Source organism: Linepithema humile, chromosome 7 (genome assembly GCF_040581485.1).
Source record: "Linepithema humile isolate Giens D197 chromosome 7, Lhum_UNIL_v1.0, whole genome shotgun sequence".
Classification (NCBI taxonomy): Eukaryota; Metazoa; Arthropoda; class Insecta; order Hymenoptera; family Formicidae; genus Linepithema; species Linepithema humile.
The window spans coordinates 11,027,501-11,044,662 of NC_090134.1; the positions used below are offsets into that span (position 1 = coordinate 11,027,501).

The 17,162-nt window shown below is 33.0% G+C and overlaps 1 protein-coding gene across 4 annotated transcripts in view; it reads right to left on the reverse strand.

Moving 5' to 3' along the window:
• The window catches only part of Erk7 (Extracellularly regulated kinase 7), a 16,528-nt gene extending 618 nt beyond the window's left edge, over positions 1 to 15,910 (reverse strand). The window contains exons 1-12 of one of the 4 annotated variants that reach the window (XM_067359546.1): positions 15,594 to 15,910; positions 13,386 to 13,605; positions 13,151 to 13,281; positions 12,526 to 12,701; positions 11,551 to 11,690; positions 11,271 to 11,463; positions 10,459 to 10,599; positions 10,026 to 10,117; positions 9,803 to 9,931; positions 5,701 to 5,858; positions 153 to 317; positions 1 to 72 (exon numbers count right to left, since the gene is read on the reverse strand). The exon at positions 1 to 72 is cut by the window's left edge and continues 208 nt beyond it. In XM_067359546.1, coding sequence (XP_067215647.1) covers positions 1 to 72; positions 153 to 317; positions 5,701 to 5,858; positions 9,803 to 9,931; positions 10,026 to 10,117; positions 10,459 to 10,599; positions 11,271 to 11,463; positions 11,551 to 11,690; positions 12,526 to 12,701; positions 13,151 to 13,281; positions 13,386 to 13,605; positions 15,594 to 15,686 — 1,710 coding nt within the window. In that variant the 5' untranslated portion in view covers positions 15,687 to 15,910. Of the gene's footprint in view, positions 318 to 5,700; positions 5,859 to 9,802; positions 9,932 to 10,025; positions 10,118 to 10,458; positions 10,600 to 11,270; positions 11,464 to 11,550; positions 11,691 to 12,525; positions 12,702 to 13,150; positions 13,320 to 13,385; positions 13,606 to 15,593 lie in introns of those variants that run through there. The other 3 variants (XM_067359544.1, XM_012370399.2, XM_067359545.1) reach the window with 3 other exon arrangements.
• Positions 15,911 to 17,162: the final 1,252 nt, after the last annotated feature.

The window sequence follows — 17,162 nt, forward strand, 5'->3', positions numbered from 1 at the left end:
AAATAGTTGCGAATAGCTTGCTGATGATCGACATACGGCGATTCCGGATTGCTGATTCCGTCGTTGATTGTCCTAACGAAATGTTTCTTGACATTACCGGGCATCTGTTTAATGCACTGCGAATTATCGCTGATTCTGATCGACTTCGTTACCGGCATTATTCTAAACTGATGATCGTTGTCACGACATCCACAGTTGGCGGACGCCGAGGCGAAAGGTCTTGACGCTTGAATGAGAGCTGGTTGCTGTCTGCAAGCTCTCCGCAGTTTAATGCGAGGTACCGACGTCGCTAATTGGTTCGATTTGCCGGTGCCGTGCTGAAAATTGGAACGTTTATTGAGGATAAACATTAGGTGCAATGAAATCGCAATCACGATACACGTATGCGCGTGATGCTCTGTCATGTATGGTAATTAGTGGGTTTGTCCATTATAAAAGTGCGCGAAAGCGAGCGAGCAAATAGCATAAAATATTCTCGGATAAATAGCGTGTATTTGCCATACAAACTCCTAGTTCGCGCGTTTGTATGCCATCGATGATATTAAACGTTCTTTCGATTCGTTTCTTCTCTGGATATAATCCGTAAAAGTAATCATTTCTATGCCGTAAAGCAGTGCTCGGAATTAGTCTGAACATTTCAGCCGATTTCCGTGGTATACGCCTCCTTTCCTCTCCTTACCGCGCGCGCCGCAGCCGCTAGGGTCAGCGCCGTCGAGCGTTAGGACACTATCTGATTATGAGTGGGTTCTTCTCCCTATTTATTAAAATTTAAAAAAATGTATTAAAATTTATTAAAAATAAATTTTTTATTTTTAAATTTATTAAGTGGAAATATTTCAATAGATTTCCACGTCACCCATAAGATACTAATGCTGACGCGTTTTTTTAAAAGTAGTTTCCCCCGTAGACCTATTCCACTAAAGATAAAAATAAATTCTTAATTTAAAAAAAAAAATATATAAAAGAGATTTTCTTAATTAGATTTTCTTGACCTTTTATGAAAATGAACAATTGATGCAATAATGTAGATAGAAACCACTTTTTGAAAAACGTGTCAGTATTAGTACCTCATGGGTGACGTAGAAATCTATTGAAATATTTCCACTTAATAAATTTAAAAATAAAAATTTATTTTTAATAAATTTTAATAAATTTTTTAAAATTTTAATAAATAGGGAGAAGAACCTACTCACAGAACCTAATCAGATAGTGCCGCTCCTAACGCTCGGCGGCGCTGGCCCTAGCGGCTGCGGCGCGCGCGGTAAAGAGAGGAAAGGAGGCGTATACCACGGAAATCGGCTGAAATGTTCAGACTAATTCCGAGCACTGCCGTAAAGTATGATCAAATACAATATAAAGACAATTGTATATTATTTTACAATTCAAAATATAAATAAATAATTAATTAATCAAATTAATTCATTAAATACACAAAATAAATTTATACAAGGTGTCCTATTGTAATCTATCACCCTTTTTATTTTTGCAGGGTAAAGTCGAATCAAATATATGTTCAGACAAAAGTGGTTTGGTGTTAAGGAGATCATTTGATGATAATCTTTATTTGACCTTAGATCAATGTCAGAAGGTAATTTCAAGGTCAACTTTATTTTCCTAAATCAAAACCTCCATTTTTTATGTTTTATAATTCCTTGAAAAAAAAACAAACACTTTTTGTTATTTTCAATTTTTTACTATTTAAAACCCTTATTTTTTGAAATATTTTATTTCAAAGCATTAAAGCTGCTAAAACCTTATATTCAAAGTTTGTATACTTCAAAGTTCTAAAGCTTCTAAAATCACTAAAAGTTTTTGTTTTTCTATTCTAAGAACTTGTTAAAACCTAATACAATGTCAAATCTACCACAATCTATCTTCAGAGATTCCCAAATCGTGTATCTGAAATGAGTATCAGGAGCATCTGTTCACAGGTTGTAATTCGTGCAAAACTGTTCAAATAATCAATTTCTGATCGTTCTTTTACTTTCACAATGCGACTCTTATGATTTGGATAATGCCGCTTTGCGTGTTCGATTAGCAAATTCTTCTTTGAAATTCTTTGTTTGTAGAGCCTTGTCACTTTGCTTTCTCGGAGTGTCTGAACAATTGTTCTTCTAATTAAACCGATCTTCTTTCGAAGTAGTAGCATTTTTTTCCACATTGAAAAAATTTTTCTGAGCAATTTTAGAATATGACAGATTATTCGCCATCTGAAATTGTTGATATGATAAGTATTGTAGGTGCTTGTAGGAACAAGTTTAAAGATGCAGAAAGACTGTACGCTCATACATATCCTAATAGACGACATTCAACCCAAGTTACAATTAAACAACTAATTAACAAAGCACAAAGAAGGAATTTGGAGAGAAAACATCGCAAAACTGGTTTGAATAAACTAAAAACATTTGTAACTTTACGTGCTGTTGCAGTGGATCTGTACATTTCTATCAGAAAGATTTAGTGATATCATAGTATTCCAAAGTCGACGGCTAATCGTATTTTAAAAATTAATAAATTTCATCCTTATCATATCAACTTAACACAAGCATTAGCAAGGAGAGATTTCATTCGGCGTGAGAATTTTTGTAATTGGACCGAAAATTAAATAAGGCAAGATCCGTTTTTTTTTCTCATACCTGCTTTTTTCTGATAAAGCCATATTTAATAATTGAGGAAGTGTTAATCGATATAACTGTCATTATTGTTCAGGCGTGAATCCACATCGGCAAAGAAATTAGGAATTTCAAAGACAGTGATCTATTAACGTTTGTGTGGGCAGGTATAATTGGCAATCAAGTCATTGGACCATATTTTTTTTCTGAGCACCTAAATAGACATAATTATTTGAATTTTATTCAAAACAAATTGACCATTCTTTTAGAAAATGTTGATCTTTATACATGATTTCGAATGTGGTTTCAACAAGATGGAGCACCTGCCCACAGGTCGCAATTCGTGCGAAACTGTTACAACAATCAATTTTCAAACCGAGGAATCGGTATAGGTAGTTAGACACATAAATGGCTTTCAAGATCCCCTGATCTGACTCTACTTGATTTTTTTATGAGGGTATGTAAAAGAAAAAGTTTATGCAACTGAACCAACTACTGTAGAGAATATGAAAGAACGTGAGATTCGTGAAGCTTTTAGGAGCATAACATCAGATATTCTTGAAAAAGTGCATGAAAGTGTTTGTCGACGATTACTTTTATGCATGAAGGAAATGGACTTGTTTTTTAACACTTATTATAATAAGCACACACACACGCACACGCACGCACACGCATGCACACACTATTTCCAAAAATGCAAATCAAAATTATTCGCCCTTTTCAGGGCCAAATGATGTGCAAATTCCGATAGTGGACTTCTCCGCGGTGCACATTGGGTAATGCTAATGCCGACGGTACCCGAGTCAAAATTTAAAACCTACTATAAACCTCATACATGGTTATTTGTGCCTCTAATAATGTTCCTTGACCTACAAGTTCTATCTTGAAAGTGTTATGTCTTCTTTTGGCCTTTCTTTAATCTTGTTGTCCTAGAAAACCCTTATTTTTATTGATGTTAAATATACAATTCCTACTTTCGTTCTTACAACTCCTACCTCTTTTGAATCTCCAAATCTTATCGAAATTTCTAGCAATAAAAATATTAATATTTAATCTATAATTGAGTTCAATTTCTATTATTTCAGATTAATATAATAAATGTTATAATATAAAATAAATAATAACAAATGAATAGTAAAAAATATTTTAAAAAATTAAGTGCAACTCAGTATTATATTTAGTATTATAAATAACTAAAAATTTATTCGAATAAACAAAAAACAATTAAAATTCAAAATTTTATTTAATATTTTATTACATATTTGACCTATAATTCGAAATTATTTAATATTCTATTACCACATTTACTTTATTTGTATTTAATGCATATCTTAATTTCAATAAGCGCAATACATTAATTATGTAATTTACTTAACTGCAGATAGATATGTAAGAGATAAGTGAATATTATTTATATATTTGCTTATAGTAGCCTATTTACAGTTAAACAAATTATAATAATTAATATATTGTTTATTGAAATCAAGATCCATACATTAAATGCAAGTAGAGTATATGAGATAATAGATTATTAAGTAATTTTGAATATTTATTTTCTAGAAATACATATTTATAGAACCTGGAGCCTTTTTAGAGGTTCTCAGTAGGTACTCTTTTGAGCTTCCACATGGAAAAAACGGCAATAAGTAACAATTTTTAGTATCAAAGGAGGGCAATAGCCAATGTAATGTTATATCTATATATTGAATTAAAGCTTACATTGGTTCTCCAAATTCGACAAAACTTGTAGGTTTAATCTAGGCTAAAAATTTCGACTCGGGTAATACCTAATCTGAGGTTAGAGTTAGATTAAGATAGATTGTGATAGGTTTGACATTGTATTAGGTTTTTACAAGTTCTTATCTAGAACAGAAAACAAAAACTTTCGATGATTTTAGAAGCTTTAGAGCTTTGATAAGCTCTAAAGCAAATATGTGGTTTTAGCAGTTTTGAAACTTTGAAACTTTGAAATAAAATATCTCAAAAACCAAGGGTTTTGGTAAAAAATTGAAAGTAACAAAAAGTGTTTGTGTTTCTTCAAGGAAATAAAAAACATAATAAAAAATAGATTTAGAAAAATAAAGTTAACTTTGGAATAACTTCTAACCTTGATCCAAGGTCAAATAAAGGTCACTATCAAATGATCTCCTTAATACCAAACAACTTTTGTCTAAACATATTTTTTATTCGATTTTATCTTGCGAAAATAAAAAGGGTGATAGATTAAAATGGGACACCTTGTATAGTAATCAAACGTAAGGTAACCAGACAAATAATGTCAATCAAAGAATTTTAAAAACAATAAATATCTGTCATATAGCAGTAAAAGTGGTTACTGCTTATTTTGTAGATAATTTTGCTAGATAATGTATCATAAATTTTCCAGCTACTACTGTGGAAGAGTATCTCAGCATAAGATATGCAATACATCTACGTATAGTCTGTTTTACGCGACATAGAAATAAATATAACAAACTGCACATCGTCACCTTCTTTTCCACATGCTTGGACGAAAGCTAATCGTTGCATTTAATCCTACAGTAATAATGTGTCATTACAAGATACAGAGATATTTTTGTCTTAACGTTTCTCGCGTTAAATATTTTTACTAGGTGTAACAGAATGGCTTGATACGTGAAATTTGTAACGTGAAAATTGTAAATTAATTTTCTCAAAGTTACTTTGTTCCTATAAATTAATTTTATCAAATTTATTTTATTGTTATTGTTTGGTCTATTTATTTTTATATTATTTTTATATTAGGATAATATATTATTATTCCGCATCGCTAATTGCGCGGAATTTTTAATTTTCTCCATAGCAGAGTGAAAAATATGTGCCAAAGCGCGGTAATTAACTAAAGCATGCAACTTGCCGGATGACGCACAAATGAGCGATTTTTACAATACCTACTAAATGCAAATCTCACGCGACATATAGCCTGCAATAACAGAATTCAACATTTACTTTCCTCGCATAATGTGAACTGTCGCGAAAAGGCGACGGCGTGCGAAAATAAGCAAACACAGTGGGTGAAAAGGGGAAAAAAAAACACGAAATAAACGGGGCAAACCAATGTCACGCTCACCATCATCATCTGATCCAATTGTATGGAACGTTGGGACTTTGACAACTGCGAATGGTGCTGTTGATCAAGGTAGAAACAGCTTTTAGCCGCCGCCAGAGGTATGCTTCCAAAATCACCATTCGTCAAGTTACAGGCATACTGCGTCGCCACATTCCTGACTGTCGATCGATCGCAAACAAACGGGGAAATGAAATTTGTATCGGGACCAATGCAGTTTTGACGAGTTCGATTTTCAATGCTACAGGCATGCCAATAATAATCATCGTATTTATTTGCAACAAATATCATTTGTTTAACAGCTATTATTCGAAACACTAATTGCTCGAGGCAGTTAGGCCCAATAAGGATTAATTCGCGTTACGATTCTGCTAATAATTAGGAACCAAAATCTAATCAATCTTTCAAAAACACAAAACTGTTTGAATTAAAGACGTGAAACCTGAATCAGCAATAAGAAATTGGTGGATTTTATTTAAAAAATCTACTTGGACCTTATTAGGCCTAACTTGGGACTTCGACCCAACATTCAATCTAACCATCAGATCGCCACCTCCAAACCTTAAACTACATAATTTTATCTAGAATCTATCATTTTTAAGATTGTATACCCAAAAAACAACGTTTCGTAATAAATTACATAATAATAATTTCAAACGTTTTGGGCCTCTTGGAGAGAATTTAACAAAAAATGACTAAGAACAAAATTGTTTCATTTTGAAGCATAAAATCCAAATCTGTAGTAAAAAATGGAGGTCTCCATTTAAAAAAATTGATTTGGACCCTACTGAGCCCAACATAAACCCCGGACACAAACTCTAATAAGATCATTTATTGGCCCCCTTTAAACCTTCCAACTTTTATATGAAACATTTTTCTTTAAAATGCATTGTTTAAGAGATATTTAAAGTCGTCATTTAAAATAGAACTCTCTCTCTCTCTCTCTCTCTCTCTCTCTCTCTCTCTCTCTCTCTCTCTCTCTCTCTCTCTCTCTCTCTCTCTCTCTCTCTCTCTCTCTCTCTCTCTCTCTCTCACACACACACACACACACACACACACACACACACACACACACACACACACACACACACACACACACACACACACACACACACACACACACACACACACTTTCACTCTCCCCCTCTCTCTCTCACACTCTCACTCACTTTCTTCCCCTCTCCCCCTCTCTCTCTCACACTCTCACTCACTCTCTCCCCCTCTCCCCCCCCCCCCCTATGTGTATGCGTGCGCGCGCGTTCGACGTTGGCTGCAAGAATTTACAATAAAAAATAGGGATTTCCGTTTAAAATTATTACTGTGACTTTGATGTGATATTTCCAAGGTCGTTCAAGATCATACCAATATCACCACATGATGGATAATTCGATACCCTACAACTTTTCTCTGAAACATTTTTTTCTAAAATGCTTAGTTTTTGAAATATTTAATCGTCTCGGAACTTTTAACACATTCTGTATATGTATAAGGGTGTTTTATAATATCCGTGCCAACATTTGTATGCGAGTAGAGTGCAGTAAACTGAATAGAAAAGTTCTTTACCGTTTTGTAATTTTTGCAATAATAATTGAGATATTAATTAAAAAGGATGGATGAATAATCGCGCGTCGCGCGCAGCTAGACCAGTGATTATTCGTTAATCTTTTTTAATTAATATCTCAATTATTATTGCGAAAATTGCAAAACGGTAAAGGACTTTTCTATTCAGTTTACCGCATTCTACCCGCACACGAGCGTTGGCACGGACATTATAAAACACCCTGTATACAGGGTGTTCCTAAAATTTTGACAAAGCGCTCGCGTGCAGATAGAACGCATTAAACTGAATCGAAAAGTCTTGTACTATTTTGCAATTTTCGTAACAGTTAACGAGTTATTAATTACTAAATATCGTCGAATAAGCGCATATCCGCCCAGCCTACCACCGAATGCAAGCGCGCGGCGAGATACAATCGCCCAGCAATCATAATCGCTAGGCGCGCGGAGAGTTGTTTACTACAAGCGGCAAAATCCGCTCTGAGATATTGTCTCCCGTTTTTTTATTGTATAATGCCAAGACCAGTCGGGCAGTGATAAATATTTGTTAATTTATCGCTTTGACAAGGCAATATAAATAGATATATAAATATATACAGGGTGTCCCAGACTTACTGTATCAGCCGTTAATGGCAGACTCCTGAGATTATTCTAAGACGAAAATCCAAATGCCAAAATGTCGAGGCTGTTGTAAATTTTGAACGGGAAAGGTTCGAAGTTTACCAATCACATAGTCGCAATTTTGCGCGTTCAGGGACATCGCATGTTGAAGGGGCCCCATATACAGGGTATCTGGCAATAATTGCCCCAACGGTCATATACAGGTAGAGGAGGTCAATCACGTCCTTCTCGCCGCGCGCGCTTTACTCGCGCGGATTCGCCGATCTTTTTTCCTTAATTACTCACAGTACTTATTACACAGCACTTACAGTACTTATTACGAAAATAAAAAAATGGTAAAGGACTTTTCTACTCGGTTTGACCTTCTCTACCTGTATATGACCGGTGGGGTGATTATTGCCAGACACCCTGTATAACGCGTAACACACGGCCCGATATAACGAAATCTCACTTTATCCCATTGCACTATATCGTATATTTGTATATCACGTTTGCACGACCGATGAATAATCTCGGGACACCCTGTATATGTATATATAGTTTGTAGGTTAGTGCGTATCTAGAAAAGAAGTTTAAAGTTAATTTAAAGATGATCAAATTTACTTTATCTGAAAAAAAATAGTTTACTCTCCTTTTTGGGGCAATGCCGATCGATTTTGAACAGGTAATTCCGAATGTTTGCAATTACCCCAAAATTGATGAATAAGTATAGGCATCTATAAAATTTATTTTTATAGATACCACGAACGTATAAACGTAAAACAGAAACAAAGTATACTTCGGAGAACTTGATAAGAACTATTGATGATGTGAAGAACAAAAGATTAACATTAGAGAAAGCTGCTTGTTTCTATTCAATCTTTAAAACAACAATATTTAACCTCATGAAAAAAGCTGTAATTCCTCAATCAAAAGGTAGAGGAAAACATGTATTATCCGTTGAACAAGAAAACGAATTAGAAGACTATATTGTAAAATGTAGCAAGTTGTTTTATGGACTTACAATAAAAACTGTTCGAAAAATTGCATTCAGATTCGCATAAATAAATTACCACATAATTTTAATAAAACCACACGAATGACCAGCAAAGACTAGTATTATAATTTTATAAACATCCGTACATGAAATAAACATTGTATAAAAAAATATGAGAATCCACCTAAGTACTAGATCATGTGCTATGGTTGTAATTTATGGGCACATAAAAAGTGTAACGGTGACAAGAGTATTTCTAAAGGTTATTTATGTGATTTTTGCAGAGATAAGTCTTAATTCATAATTACCCTTCTATGTTCGTGATTACCCCCAGTGAGGAAATCGCGAACACTAAGTGTTTTGTTTTTTATTTAAAAGTTAATTTTATTTTGAAATTTTATCAAAGTTGATTTTATTAAATTAAAGATTATAACAATAACTAATGTTAAAAAATTCTTTTTATTACGTTCTTCTTTTTGGTTTTATTTAACTTTTTACTAAAGTGTTCGTAATTCCTATATATATTTTTTTTTATTTTACACACATATACTCCCACACACAGTGTGTATGTATTATATATATACATACACATATATTTTGGAAGAAAAAAGTTTGAAAAGCATCTTTTCGCGTCGAGAAAAAATTCACAGAATAGCCATGTGTGGGTTGATAGTGTAATTGGCGAGATTACGTAGGGGCAGACGACATAATCCTCGCGATGGTAAATGAGAATCAGAGCAATCTGTTTTCCAGGTCTCGCTCGGAAAAATACCACTTGCTTTAACAAAGCTTTCAAATCACGTAGGCATTTAGGATAAGAAAATCTGGATTGCATTACTATTGTAAGCGAACTCATTTGAAGTTGGATTATGCGCGGCCTGAGATAAATGGTTATTTTGAACGAAGCTTCAGGTTTCGAATGAGGAAACATCATTAATGCGAAATCCTTACCATTGTGCCAGAGATTTTCCTGTACCGGCGCTTCTATGGAAACGTTCATTCCCCGAGTTTTTGTAACGCGCGCACTATTATCGCTTTGAGACGATCTGACTGCCTTCCTACTTGACAATGATGGGTATGCTGGAAATAAAAGATCGCGGAAAATATCAGAGATTAAATCTAACAAAATTACAGAAAATAGAAAAATTTTATACATTTAATGCATTTTTCTTACCTACAGTCGCGTCTCCTTGGCCGATCACTGGATTATTTTTACTAGTTTCCTTTCTAATGTTTTCGGATAATCGCCGCAGTCTAGATTTTGACCTACAAAACGTTATCGGCGCGACAAAAATAGTTAGTATACGAAATATGCAGATATATTGCATGATAACTACACTCTAAATATTCATTGCGTTTTAAAACGAAGTTAGGGAGCGAGCCTCTGGCTCAGTATTAACTGTAACAAGAGACAAAGAAGGTTTTAATACGGACAGTCCGAAAGTTAAATTCTTTGATGTATTCTGAATTTCGTTAAAATTGCTATTATTCACCGGTCTAGGTTACATAATGCGTAAAAAAAGCCATTAAGAGCGTACTTTAATAATGTAACACCATCTCGTGTGTGAAACAACAATTGCTGGCTGTTCTCACATAAATGTGCTTACATGTTTTTATGCTTTCGATGCTTTTCGTCTATCATCGCGTAAAGTTTATTTCTGTATTCATCGACGGAAAGCTGCACATCATCACTCAACAACGGCACGACGCTGGAACTTCTCTCCGGTTCATTTCCCCTTCGGTGAAAGCTGCCGAAAAAAAGGGTAGTCTAATTAAATTGCCGTCAAAGAGCTACCTATATCACACGTTAACTTATCTCAATTATAAAGGACTGTTTCATAGAGATTTCGCGTAAGTTTTTCTCTGCGTTAAAAAAAACAAAGAAAAATAACGATCCACATTACGATGTAGACTGGCATATAAAACGCGGACTTTTTGTGGAAAAAAGCTCGACTTATTTCGAGATCAGCGAAATTCTTTCTTATAAGTGTCCGTAGAGGAAGGTTGGAAGAAAGAGATGCGTTTCCAACTCGTTGGAAACTCGTCACTTCAACTTTTTGCCACCTCGCGATATTGGAAATCGATATGTGCAGTATGTGACTGCCACAAATATGATTCTCTAATAAAGGATTTCTCGTTGACTGTATGAGCTACCAGCTTCACGTTATAAATTGTCGAGAAAAATAATAAATACGAATCAAACGTGCGCGCGCGGGGCATGAGGCAGAATAATACGTTCCTTTAAATTTTTATTACGATATAAAAGCCTATTTGAAATTTTGTACATCAAGATGATGATTTATGGTTTATGGATGCGCGTATATAAATAATAGATTGCAAACATTCATGCTTTGAAGATTACAAATTTAATTTTGCAGAATAAGTTTTTGTTTCTTTAAATTATGACAAATACACTCACTCGGCGACGTATGGATGCTCCAACGCTTTGATAGCGGTAAGTCGTTGCGTGGGATTAAAAACTATTAAATTGCTAATCAGATCCAATGCTTTCTCCGACACATTTGGTAGCAGATCTTTTAGAATCTGTTTGGGTCCAGTGGGTGTCTTTTCCAATAAATTAGTTCCGTAACCAGCACTAACAGATAATAAATCTGAAAGATTAGTGGGAAAGCTTCCGATAATTTTTCTTTTTTTTTCTCTTTACTTTTTATTATCGAAACAGTTTCGAGAAAGATTACCTTCGTCTGTCGGTGGTGGCAGGGTCGCCATAATTCTTTCGACTTGGTTTATTGTCGACGAACCGGGAAAGAGTGGCTTTCCGAGTAGCATTTCGCCGAGAATACAGCCTAAGGACCACATATCTATTCCTTTTGTGTATCTACAAACATTTATATAATACATAAACTCCGATTCTCGCAATGATCCGAATTTCGTAGATTCTAGAAAATAACATGTCTTCGTGTTTGTAATATAAAAATGTGAAAGAAACACACTGAAATATATATTGTAATAATGTTGAACTAAACCGCAAATTTTTTATTATAAATAAATTTATTTGTACTTAAATTAATAGTATCATGACGTTCTTACAGAGCATAAGAACTTTTTGTAGGAAAATTTTGAAAATAATGCAAGTGGTTTTCTTTTCAACACACCCCGAGCCGAACTCAACTATACATTACCTTATTATCCCTTGAAGTATTTTAAATGATATACCAAGATCAATTTCTTAGTTGAGAACTTTCGGTAATACCTGAAGCTTAATAGCATACTCATAAGCTTAAACTGCATGCGTTAAGACCAACTAGATTGAAAACTCTGTAAGCTAAGCCCTCTATACATAGTTGTAAATATATTCATCATTACTTTGAATATATATGTGTATATACATATATACATATTCTCACATCTTGTTAGCTTAGAATTTTTTAATTTAAATTAATCCTTTTGGAATGATAATGACAAAATGCAAGGTAATTGCAGTTAGTTAAATAGAAACTAACGTACACGAATTTTTGTATAACAATGTATTACTGATAAACAAATATTTTAAAAGTTCTTACATGTGTGAAAAAAAAACAAATATTTCAAGAATAAACAAAAATATCTCAGTTTTAAGATTTTAACATTTGTAGATGTCAAATTCAAAAGATCATAAAGTCGTCAGAAAATAAATACGTCAAGGAAAATGTGTAAGCTAAATAAACGTTTACCTCTTTGAAGCTATGAGAATCTCTGGTGCGCGATACCACCGGGTTGCGACGTAATCCGTCAAGGTTGGATCACTTCCAGTCTCACCATCGCCCTCACCGATTTGCGTTACCGAGCGCGCCAGTCCGAAATCTGCGATCTTGCAATGGCATTGCGCATTCAGGAGTACGTTGGATGGCTGCAATAAAAGGATAGTGCAAACTCGACACAATGAGACGGTTTATTTCTCTGTGGTAACACAACAAAATAAAAACTCGACAAAAAAATACAAGTACAAGAAGAAAATATTTTATGAGAGATGCGAGCTACTCTTTTCTGAACATTTCAAAAATATGAAAGGAGTATCTTATGTATAATTCATTAAAAAATTTGCATAAAATTAAAATTACATGAGGCAAAATTAGAAATTTTCTAAAGACGTTTCTCTTCAGAATTCCGAAATTTAGGATAAATAAAAAAGCGAAGTAGAGTTATACTGCTTACGCTTTTTACAACTCGTTAAAAAATTTACATAAAATTTAAGTTTATGAAATATAAAATTTCTACATTTCTTTTTTCAGAATTCAGATAATTTTAAAAGAAATAAAAAAACTTTTTACATCATTGGATTGTAAGACCCAACATTACCTTCAAATCTCTGTGGATAACATTGCCCGAGTGTATGTACTTGATTGCCTTAAAAAGTTGGTATATGATGAAGACCTTGTGGATGTCCTTGAGGATGTTGCCCCGCTTAATGATGTTGTGAAGATCGGTTTCTGGAGAAACGGGCCGAAACATGTTTCAGGCCAAAAGTCTGAGAATCGGCGCATGTGATATGACCTTCGTATGTGAATTCTTCTTCGAACCGGGTAAAACTCACCCATGTACTCGAAAACGAGATAAATGTCCCGATCGTTGTCCGCCTTGTGCAGTCCGATGAGTTTTATGATGTTCTCGTGATTGGCAAACGACAGTAGAAACATAATCTCGCGGAACGTACGTTGCGCATCTGTCTGATTTCTGAAGGCATCAAAGATTTTTTTCACCGCAATGATATCCTTCCTTTTCTTCTCGATCGCCTTCCATACTATTCCATACGCCTGTGTAAAATAATTAAATATTATTATTATCACAGAAAATTTATAAAAAAAAATAAGAAATTTTTTTGCCTGTATATTCTAGTAGAAGATTTCCTTAATAAGTATTTTATAGGAAATAACATTTGTAACATGTTATTTGCATGCAGTGAAATGCATATTAAAGCGTATAAATATTAAATTGGCAAGAAAATTCTTTCCCTTTCAGTAGGCCGTTTGATCTACAGCCTGAGTAAGAAAGAACTTTGTTGTCAACCTCATATAATACATAATTATTCTTGATACCCGAGAAAAAATGGTATAATATGGTCAGATGTAAATACACTGCTCAAAAAAATTATGGCATAGAAAAATTTGGGACAAAAATTGGCCAACTTTGACTGTGACGATAATTCCGCGAAAAATCATCATAGAAACATGATTTTTTTTTAATTTAAAGCCTGAAATCTCTACTTTAAGATACTTAAGATATAACTCGATTTTAAGTTTCATGAACCCCTACTACTGTAATCCCTTAAATCTGAGGCATGTTTGTCATATTAAAAATTGCAAAGTTTGACGAAATGCACGGACTTGCTAAAATTTCTTTTTTGGATGCCGTTTGCAATGGTGTAAAGCTTGAACCTTCCTCTTTAATTAAAAAAAAAAACAAGTTACTGCGATTTTTTTCGCAAAGTTACAGCACTTTAAAGTAACCCTTGCATTTTTGATATAAAATTACATATGTTATCAGATCTTTTCATAACTAATTATATATATTTACATCTGACCAATTATATCATTTTTTCTCTGGTAAACATATTTTTCATCCTCTCATATGTTTCATATTTTATTGTAATAATCAAAATTATTTGTTTATCAAATAATGATTATTCCTCAAAATACGAGTATGAGCTCGATATGAACTTAATAAACATTGCATCGTCCTCATTTGCGTTATTACGATATAACCGAGACTATCTTGTGTAATCTATACCATTAGATTTAAATTACGTTGGTCGATATATAAGCAGATAATAAAAATCGGTTTGCGATACCATGATACGTTTGTTATCGTTGCGACGGAGACGGCTTTTAACAACATCGATTGTCTCCAACTTTACCTTTCCTAATAAGGTAGTCATGATGATTACTGATCCTTGAAAATTTCAAAACTTTGATGGAATTTTTTCTTGTTGTTTGCCACCCATGTACATATTAATATTTTTTTTAAATAATAATGTAAAAATATTTTAAAAAATCAATACATACAAAAATAGATTAATAAATAAAAATAAATTAATTCATAAAAAATTACATAAAGAAATTATAGATAATTATATAATATTATATATATATATACGTAATTATATATAATTAATAAAAATATTTTGATGTAATAAGAAAAAATACTGATATGTAAAATTTTGTACTAATATCTAAAATTTCAATAAAAAGACAGACATCAAATTATATATTGCTTTTACTATTAATTCGAAAATTACATCAAAATACACACTTTCCAACTTAAGGGGATCCTAAAGTGGTCTGTTTTACCTATTTTTTTCAAATACACTTAACTTTTTTTTGGCTGTGTAGAATGAAAAGTCCTTTTCTGTAAGTAAAGTACATATGCTAATACACTACGGATGGTCGATTTGAAAAGATTTTTCAAGCCACGCAGCCAAAAAAAACAAATTTTACGAAAAATAAGGTAAAACAGAGACGTATTTGTTTTACTTTCTACTTTTTGTAAAATTCGTAATATCTCTCTGCAATTTGCATATTAAAAAATAACGCAATATAACATCTAAATGAAATGTAATGTAGCTTCCGACATGGTCAAGATTATATATAATTTATATAAGTACATTTTATATCAATCTGCATGTTTTGCTGGCAAAAAAAATATAAAATTAGCAACCGCTTGTCAAAAGAAATTCTCGAAGATGCGTAAAAAATTTAGAAGAATATCTCCAGAGACAAGAAAACTAAAAGGGAGATAACATTACCCCTTTACCGAGGCGTCGTATGATGTCGTATTGTTTGCTGATGTGCGCGTCAATCTCGGAGATTTTCTCGGCAGCCTTCTTTCCTGACATCATCGACAATAACAACGGCGACGACGACCGAACTTAAAAGTTGTCGAAGACACGGTTCTAGGACGAGAAACTTTCATACGAGAAAAAACGATTCAGGCGAAGAAAATACGGAAAGAAATGCGGGCCACCGCGGTGCATTCACATCTTTACACATCGGACAGATGGGATCCGATTCGAACTTTTTTATATGCGACCCATGACACAATGCGTATCTGTGTTTATAGAATTGATGCCAGTTGCCGAGGCGACCGTGTCCATGGTTGCCATATTGCATGTCAAACGATACGCCATAATCACCCGACAAAAGCTGCGGAATTAGTAATACGAAGCAGATCTGACAATAAAAGAACCCTTTTTCACTTTAAACAAAATGAGCGTAACTTTTAACACAAAGAAAAATATAAAAATGCAAACAATTGTAAAAAATATGAAATATAAAAAAGCAAATAACTGACAACACACAACACAAATAGATCTCACAATAAACAAATAAAGTAACATTTATTTCAATTTAAGAAACTAAATAAAATAAATACTTTTATTTTTAATATTGTTTATTATTTCACAATTATAAATTTTTATCTTAAATATAAATATTTATTTTTATTTCTTTTCATAATTCTTGATAAATCAAAACTGAGAGAAATGTGCATCAGAAATAAATATATTTTCTAAAGATATACGTAAAGTACACATTTTAATTTATTTCTTTTTAAAATACATTTATTATTAGTGTGTATTTATTTATTTTATCACTTTTTCGTTTTTTATTGTCAAAATTGATTTTAATTTACAATATTTGTTACATAACTTTTCTGCAATAAATTAAATCCGTAATTAATTTTTTTATTAAACTGCAAATTTTTAATTTTATCTAGGCCATACAAGTGCGTACCGTTTGCCATTTTTCTGCTGCTTTTTGTATAATAATAAAGAAACAAGCTGTCAAACAGCTACCAAAGTAAAGCTGTCAAACGCCAATCATCTCGATGACAATCGATCGGTAATAAACAAAAGGTTTGTTCGCGTTGCATGCTCCAACCATGGCTGTGGGTGTTTACGATAATTCAAGTTCGAGTTAGTTTTACTAGGGCCGAAAAATGAGATAGACATAACCATCTAGAACTTTTATGATTCATGACAACTCGACGCTGCCTTGTACTGCTTGAGTTAAATTCATTGAATTTATTGAGCAAATTTTATTGTAATAGAAAAATGTCATTTATTATTATTATTAATTATATTATTATTAATTTATTAAAGAGTTATACCAACATACATACCAACATTATTTGTTTCTTTCATAGACTAATTTGCAGTTGACATTTTTCTATTACAATAAAATTTGCTCAATAAACTCAACAAATTCAATGAATTTAATAGCGTTTTCGATTATACAGGATTTGAACGACCCAGGGTTGATCAATCACTATTTTACTATAAATGCAAGTCTTTCATTGGTGGAGAGGTTGCAATGAC